This window comes from Alexandromys fortis, unplaced genomic scaffold (genome assembly GCF_014885135.2).
Source record: "Alexandromys fortis isolate MF-2015 unplaced genomic scaffold, M_Fortis_MF-2015_v1.1 scaffold_14, whole genome shotgun sequence".
Taxonomy (NCBI): Eukaryota; Metazoa; Chordata; class Mammalia; order Rodentia; family Cricetidae; genus Alexandromys; species Alexandromys fortis.
This window is the reverse complement of record NW_026067910.1, coordinates 5,158,714-5,167,603: the sequence shown is the minus strand read 5'-3', so window position 1 is coordinate 5,167,603 and position 8,890 is coordinate 5,158,714. Positions and strand designations below refer to the sequence as shown.

The window sequence follows — 8,890 nt, the reverse complement described above, 5'->3', positions numbered from 1 at the left end:
AAGGTGATTTATGCTTTTGGTCCAAGTGTAACATTTTCTTCTGCTCAGGCAGAAACTTGACTACATACCCAGCATTCCATGCAGCTGTTAGCGCCTGAGGACTTACATGCACTTAATTACAGAAACGTTGTTTTACTTAGGTAACCAGAATTCAGATTCTGTGTTAAAGGTTTAAAATATGCTTAAACAGGAAAAATATACACAGTGAAATTTCTTTTCTCAAAAATAAGAAAGTTTAATGAATGCATACCCCCAATGAAGACCTCTCTTGAAAGAATTTGGAAAAAGCAAGTACACTTTGAATTTAAAAGAACACAAGAAGAAGCACGCCGGAGGGGGGGAAATCATAGTTATAACTGATTTATTTAGCAAAATAAACTCGCAGAAAGCTTTCTAATAAAAACAAAAGAATCACACCAAAACTTTAGGCCCATGTTCTTTGGTATTGAGATTCAAGATATAAAATAGTTTATTTTGAAAACTTTATCTATTGATTGGGTCTATAAACATTTTGCATAGAAGGGGAAGATAATATAAAATTACCTGTCATTATGTTATTTATCAAAAAGCCAACGAAGTTATAAAGTCACAAATCACATCTGTGAATTGACCAACATCACCAAAGAAATGTTCATTTGCACATGTTTTCATGAAAAAGACTTTCAGTTCCTTTACAATCTTATACCAACATTTTATCATGTTATTTGAACAGCTTCCAGGTCCTAGGATAACATTATTCATATTTTAAAAGCCTGTATTGCTTGGAATTATGTGCCTCAGTATGTTCCATAACACAGTACCTGGAAGCTTCTAACAGCATTAAATTAATGATAATAAAACCCAATTCTGTATAAATCATTTTTGTTTATATTAGGAGAAATATGACAAAAGGAACAGGCATTTTGTCTTTAATAATAACTGGTCATTCAGCAAAGCCAAACATTCACAGAAATACTTGGGGACAGCCAAGGCTGTTCTCCACATTCCTGCATTTTTGTGTGAAAACGTCCTCCCTTAAAGTTGTGCCAATAAATCTGGGGGAGAAATGATAACAAATTCAGAAAAATATTTTCTTTTTTTTTTTTTTTTTTTGCATGAACTCTCGTGATCTAAATGCTCCCGGCTTTGGTGCTAGCACTGATTTTGAGAACAGGAGGAATATAACCACAACAAGACACAGCTATCTATTAGGAGGACCGCATAAAGACACCTTTGGCCGTGGAGGCTCTGAGCCCTCTGGAAATAAGTCAGCTGCATTGCCAACATGACGAAGAAGATGGCAATGTTCAGAATCAAGAAGAGTCTGGTGTATGAGGCCGACAGTGATGGGGCTCTATTGCGGCTTGACGTCACCATCCGCATCTGTCCAAAGCCACCTTTCATGGAACCCCCATTTTTCTGTTTTTCATATGTGACATCGGCAAAATCCAAAAGGTCTTTCATTTCTTCATCTTCATCAATGGGCAGTTCTTTCTGCGCCAAAATCTGAGCTTTCTGTCGAACTTTCTTCTCATTGACTTCAATCTGTGCAAAAATATCAGGGACGGCATCCACGAACTTGTAACGCTTGCCCGCCCTTCGGCTTTTCTTTGACTTGCCTTGCTGCTGCTGCTGCTGCTGCTGCTGCTGCTGTCGCTGGGATATAGCAAAAATCCTGTCGATGGCTTCTTCCGTCTGTCTCTTATCAGAAAACCTCAGTAGCCGCTCAGCAGTCTTCCTAAAGCTGGCTGTGTTCTGGACTCGCGACAGGATCTGCTTCTCGAGCAGCCGGAACACTGGCTTCAAATGCTGCAGGTTGTGTTCCACAATAGCAGCGTAATCTTTCACTTCGGGGACAGTGGGGCTCTTGATGTCTGAACTCCGGTCAAACAGAATTTTCTGATGATCTGCAATGACCTGTGCAAACGCAGACTGCCCTGGGCTCTCACCTGTCCACAGTTAAGTGGCATAGGCGTGTTCATTGGTAGTTACAAAAACATCCAGCCGCTGAGGGTCTCCATGGATGCTGAAGCTCTGGACATCCACAGAGGGCCCTATGAAGAGGTAAGCGGCCCTGGTGATTGGACTTCGCAGGTGCATGGTGACATTCACATAATTCGTCCCATTGTAGGGATAGCCCCGAGGATATGTCACCGAGGCAAAGGTTGCCTTCTCGCTATAACCGGTATCATCCATCCAGTACATTTTATAGAGACCATCTCGCTGCCGGATGAAAGCTCCATGGACCCCGTCTACTACTGTCTCCTCAAAAGGCACATCCACATTGTGGAAGAAACTCGCTGCTGTCTCCAGGGGGCTCTCCTCTCCCAGGTGTATCTGGTCTACCAGGAGGAGGAGCTGGGGGTGTAGGAGGATCAGATTCCGCTGAATGTTCTTCAGGTGGAGCAGGGGGTTGTAAGCGCCTATGCCTTCTCCCCGGATAAAAACCACCCCATCTTTCTCCGCCGCTGCGACGACTCTCCCCTGACAGCTGGCTGCCAGGTCATGCTTGTACTTTGACCATTTGGATGAACAGTCTTCTGTGACCTGACCCTCCCAGGGAGAAAAGCAACTCTTGGACACAGCTGGAGAAAACATGAGCACGTTGTTGAAGAAGGTGTACTTGGGCCCGTAGAGGGCCTCGGTAATGAAAGGCACGCCATTGGGGGCGAAAGTGAACGAGTTTTGGTCAGGATGCTCATGTCCTGCGTTGAAATTTCTCCACCCTTTGATCCAGTCTTTATATTTGTTCCGGTGGACAATGTCATATATTGCACGTCCCCCAAGTTTTCCCGACTTGAAGGAGAGGAATGATCTATTAATTTCTGCAGGTAATGCACTTCCGTAAGTCACAACACCCCAGTCTTCAAAATAATGCAGTGTTGGGGTGCCAAAATCCGGAGGTGGAACTGACTTCAAGTTGGCATCATACCTGAAGGGATGAAGTGTTTCAAAATTAAATGTTTTTTTTTTCTGATGGAAGTAAAAAGAACTCTCTAGAATTATGATGCCACATGGCAATGGGGCAGCAAAATGCAATCTACAAATGCCACCCAGAGCAGGGCAGCTTATCAGGGACCTGTCACAAAACAGCATGCACAAGGGCTAGCAGTGGGGACTTCAAGGGAACAACACACTGTGTAACCTGTGATCCTGGGCTGGAGTTGGAAACAGCTTCTGCACTAACCTCTACTTGGATCTTCCTCACTTGGCTATTTCAGAGTTGCCACCCAAACTACTGGGGCTCACAGATTTTAAAAAAAAATCCATCAAAATTCTGGTCAACGGGATCCTATTCTAGAGAACTCCATATTAGGCTGAGGATACTAACATCCTGCTGGACTTGCACCAAAGAAGCGCTGCTCGACAAGGCCTATGCTCAGTCTGGAATCTGTGCCTCTCATAGACTCTTCTCCTCTAAAACTGTAAAGCAGGGCAGAACTTCACAATGCATAGCATACCAAAAAGTATAAACTGGTCAAGTTACAAGAAACTAATATTGGCACATTTAAAACTGTGGCTACTGCTGAGCCCAGAACCAAAGGGGTTGCTTTGTTTAATTTGAAGATGATGCCAAACTTCTGAGATAAAAAGTGACGTATTTTTATTCATGCCTAATGTTCATTAATGGAATATGAATGATACTTAACACAAAATGCTGCAGCTGTTAAGCACAAAGATGATGATTTTCACAACCTAGGACAACTGCCTTGATAAGATCGTGTGATCTGCTGCTCTAAGAAGATGTGAACTCACTTCTAGCTCAAACATACTTTCGCTCAGTGAACAAGTCACCTGTGGTTGAGTTGGTCTTACTGGTGTTTGGCTTTCTCGATCTCTGAAGTCTCAGTATCAGGACATCAGAAGTGCTCTTTGTACTGAGGTCTAGTAGAATATTTGCTTAATTAAGGTAACAACAAATATACAGAAAGCCGAATGACCATTTTCTCAGCTCTTGATAGGTTTAAATATTTGTACAGGAGCACATTTAAACTTTAGATGCAGCATTAATCTAACTCCTACAGCTAGCTTTCTAGAACCCTCTTGGCTGCCTTTTTATGGGTGAGGATGCAATCATGTAATTACTGCATATACCTCGGAGGAGCTAATATTTCTAATTCCTCTGTGAAAAGAGTTCCACAAGCCAGTTAAATGCCAGGTAGTTCCTGCTTTGATAATTTTTCTCTTTGTTTAAACGTCAGGGGTGGGGGGAGAAAAAAAGTCAAGAAAATTCTACACAAAGCTAATCTGGGGGCTAAGTGCAAATTTCAATAGCTTTGAAAAACTCAACCATTAACTGCCATCTTGATTTTAACTTATTTGAGGCCAACACACTTGGCAACACTTTAAAAAAACAGGGGGGGGCAAGCTCCTTTCAGGCTTAAAAGATTACAACAAAAAGAATTACATGGTCTTTTTTATTATCAAAGTGAAACTGTCAAAACACTGTGCACACTTCTGAACAGCTGCGAAACTCGGGAAAGGCCATGTCATTAGAGGATTATAATGCTCGATTTACCAAGACAAAAGAAACTATTTCTGACTTCTTTTTTGGGGGGTGTGATCATCAGAGTAATCTGGTCAAACCTGTGAGTTTTCTCCTTCTACTATTTAAAAAGTATGACATAAAACCTAAGAAAAGCGGGTTCATCTGTGCAACAGCCCAAGCTTAGGACAAATCCAGTAAAAGAAAACCAAGAGCGCAAGTGGTAATTAGATATACATCTGTTTTTAACAGGTTTAGACACTGATAAGAATTGAATTAAAGATATATCTACTTATGCGAAGGGGTTTTTTGTTTGCTCGTTTTATAGAAAAACAGTGCACAGCATGAACCCGGGAACCATCTCACTGGAAAGCCAGCTCAACATGTCATACCAAAGAAATTCTGTGTGTAGAGTGCACCAGCGCTGCCCTTTGGATGGTGTGCCTGGACCTTCTACCACACGGTTCTTTCTGATCTGGTCAGCTAGCCAGTTTCCACTGCCATTACGCATGACGAATTTATCCAGGAACACTAATTGGCTTTCTGGACCATAAAACCAGTTGTAATTGGAGTCTGCAATGGCCACGGTTCTTTGAAACCCTGTGGAGAGAAGTTCGAGAAGATTGAGTTTAAAACTGTACATCCCTATAAAGGTCCAAACGATGCTCATCAAGCCTGTTTTGAAATTACAGCCAATAGTTTGTCTTAGACAAATGTAAACAAAACTGTGATGTGTGTATGCTATGCCAATCCAATTTGCCATAACTGCCCGGAAAGTCTTCCACTGCGCACAAGCTTGGGTCTGTTACGCAAAAACCTGTGGCTGGTAACAGATGTGACACACCTCTTAGCATGTACATGCTGCCCCTTCCTCCCTCTCCACTGCATCTAGGACAGACACCACCTTCTGCGGGTGTGGTCCTGAAGCTGGGATGGCGCTAGGATTTTCTGCAGCTTAACTTGCATTCTAGGCCAAGATAAGAAAGTAAGGTGCTTCGATTTCATAGGCTTCCAATAAAGTAAAGCTTACTTTGCTTATAAGGGTGATGACAAAAACTGAATCTCCAAAAAGCTTCTGCTAACATATACTGCTAGTATTTAAAGGAGAAAAACAAAATAATGCATGGATCATGAAGACAGGTACCACTACCGGAGTTTGGGAAGAAAATAAAAAGTAAATTCAGATATCATTGAGCAGAAAGAAAGAAAACCCTATGCCAGATGACAATAATTATTACTATAATATCAACCATAGCAGAGAGGGAGGAAGAAGGGGGAGGAGAGAGAGAGAGAGGAGTTGAGAATAGGTTGAGAGAATAAAATAAAAACAGAATTTCTTTGAAAATGTTATCACGAATATTTATAGCTAATAATTTGATTTCCAATAGCTTTTTAAGCAATCTTCTAACATAATTATATTATAAAATATGGCAATCAAAACTCATACAACAAGTTCTTTAAAATCAGAGGACACGTTCCTCTTTAAATCTCAAATTGCCTATTTCAATACCTGGCCTAGAGATGTTCGGAGTATGTTGCATTAATAAGCAAAAATAGCTAGGTCCCCTCCTACGCGCATTCTTACTGTTTTCTCTTGGGAAATGACCACACTTATGCTTACAGCAGCCCCAATCCCTGAGAGGGCTTGCTGTGTGATCTCAGCTCAAATCATAAACACGGGAACCTCCTCAAGGTTTCCAACTCTAGATAATCCTTGATTATCAAAAAGAACATCAAAATATACTTCTTTTCTCGGTCTAAAAATAAACAGTAGCGTTCCCCAGGGGGAAAGTAAATCCAATCTTTAGGTGGTTATTGGTTATGCAGTTGTATTTTTATCTTTGTGTATATGCAGATGTGCACATGAAATGGTGTGCGTGTGGAGGTCAGAGGACAACCTCACGTGTCAGTTCTCACCGTCCACCCTGCTTTAGGCAAGATCTCTTGCTGCTCACCCCTGTGTGTTCCAGGCTAGTTGGCCCACAGCTTTCCAAATTGTTATCCCATCTCCCCATATATGTGTTGACATCACAGATGCATGCTGCTGTCTCTGGCTTAACATGGGTTCCAAGAATTCAACTCAAACTCAGGTCTTCAAAGCTACACGACAAGTATTTTGTCGCCCCCCCCCCACACACACACACCCATGAGCCACCTCCGTGGTGCATCGGTTTGTGCATGACTCATCTATGAATGTCTATACGCACACATGCAGAATGAAAAGGTTTAAATACCGGATTCTTGGTTGTATCTTAGGAGCACTGTCTTCGTTTTACTTCCTGATGCTGTGGTACAGTTCCCTGACAAAGGGAACTTAATGGAGAAAGTGCTTATTTGGATTACACTTTCTAGTTACACCCTATTGTTTGCAGAAGGTGGCAGGAACTCAAAGCTGCTAGTCACAACACACTCCACAGTCAGGAGTGAATTGGTGCGTGTATACTAGCTCTCAGCCGCTTCCTCTATTCACACAGTTCAGAATCCCCTTCCTAGAGGATGGTGCCACCCACTGGGAGCAAATAATGTAATCAAGACAAACTGCCACAGACCTTCCCACACACCATCCTAATTTAGATAATCCCTCAGTGAGACTCCCTTACCATTATACCAAGCTGACAATCAGAACTGTTACAGTTTCAATACAAAAAGTTCTCCTTAGGCTCATGTGTTGGAACACTCAGTATCCAGCTGGTATCAGTGTTTGGGACAGTAGTTATGGGACTTTTAGGAAGTGGAGTTTTGCTGGAAGAAGTATGACTCTGGGGACACCGAGGACACTGAGGCTTTAGCCCCGCCCAGTTTCCTGTCTCCCTCTCTTGTTCCTGTGTGCAGATGCAATGAGGTCAGCCAGCATCACCCTCCCGCTAACACGCCTTCCTACCCTGTTGCCATGTCTTTTCTGCCACTGTTCCCTCCGGAATTATTATAAGCCCAAATAATTACTATTTATAATTATAAGCCAAATTCATCTTCTTTTGTAAGCTGCTTTTTCTCAAGGCTCTGGGGTTTTTGTTTGTGGGATTTTGCTTGTTTATTTTTATTTTTATTTTCTTCCCCCCTTTNCAAAAAAGAAACTAGAAAATTAACCATCAGAATCATCAAAAATTTACCTCCTAAATTTTCTGATCTTAGTCCTGTTATAGAAACCAGGAGGCTTATAACAAAGTCTTAGAAATGAGTAAGTTACCAAGGAACACAATGGCAGAGCAGTGTGTAACTATAGTTTTGTGTGTGTGTGTGTGTGTGTGTGTGTGTGTGTGTGTGTGTGTGTATGATTTTTTGAGACAGGGTTTCTTTGTAGTTTTGGATCCTGTCCTGGAACTAGCTATTATAGACCAGGCTGGCCTTGAACTCACAGAGATCTGCCTGCCTCTGCCCCCTGAGAGCTGGGATTAAAGGCATGTACCACCACCACCCAGCTGTGACTAAAGTTTTATATTGTTTTATTGTTTTTTCTGTATATTCTGTGCCATTTACTCTAATATTTAATCAGATATGTACATCATGGTATTTCACTGTGGTCTTACTACCTTTTTCTTTAAAAAAAAAAGTGTTAAAACTTCATTAAAACCAGGGTCTTATGTATGTTTAGCTAGCATTCTACCACTGAACTACACCTCAGCTCAATGAAACACTCAGGGAAAATACTAAGCTTCAAATACAAAATATATATAAAATCTACCATTAATTTTAAGTCTGTAGAGTTTGAATTAAAAAACTAAATCCCAAATCTACCATCAACCTAAGCTTGGACCTCATAAAAGAAACTGAAGTGCAATTATCTTCTTTAGGTTCATGAAAATGAGTTTATGGCTATCAAGTTTAAATATATAACAAAAGTTCCAATTTTTATAATACTGAAACTAGCAAATCTTCGTGCTAGCTCCAAAAAATGTTTGATATCTATGTAGCTCTTAAATTTTTCTTTGGATGAAAAAGAAACTTTCACCTCAGTAGACAAGCCCTCCTGCGCGGCTCATGTCTTTGTCTATTCTAGATCATGGTCACAGTCAAAATGGTGAAATGTTTCTCCCTCTTCATTGTACCTGGCAAGATGGTCCTGTACATGAAGGCAAAGTGTTGCTTCAGCCACGGATGGCCAAAGTGGTTGATGTCAAAGTGCCTCTGAACAAGAAACATGTACTGGAACAGCGATCTCGTGGTGTAGCTGCCATACGCCACTCCTTCATAGAGCGAGCCATCCGTCACCTCTCGCAGCAAGACCAGAGACTTCTCCATGATGGTCAGAACTTGCTTGGTCCACAGGTAGGCCTCTTGGAGGTACCCTGAAGGAGGAAAACAAGGACTAGGGGCTGAAGCAGAACATGGATAAAAACATGGCCAACCAAAGCTCCGCAAGCCATCCGAGCAGTTTTTATTATTACAAATCACATTTTGCAATGCTCCCAGTTTGTCACCATGACA

General features: G+C 41.6%; 1 protein-coding gene across 1 annotated transcript in view; it reads right to left on the bottom strand.

The window, feature by feature from the left end:
- Positions 1 to 344: 344 nt before the first annotated feature.
- Positions 345 to 8,890, bottom strand: part of Dse (dermatan sulfate epimerase) — a 56,746-nt gene continuing 48,200 nt past the window's right edge. Inside the window, 3 exon segments of the mRNA XM_050137980.1 lie at positions 345 to 2,911; positions 4,858 to 5,065; positions 8,512 to 8,751. Coding sequence (XP_049993937.1) covers positions 1,132 to 2,911; positions 4,858 to 5,065; positions 8,512 to 8,751 — 2,228 coding nt within the window. The 3' untranslated portion in view covers positions 345 to 1,131.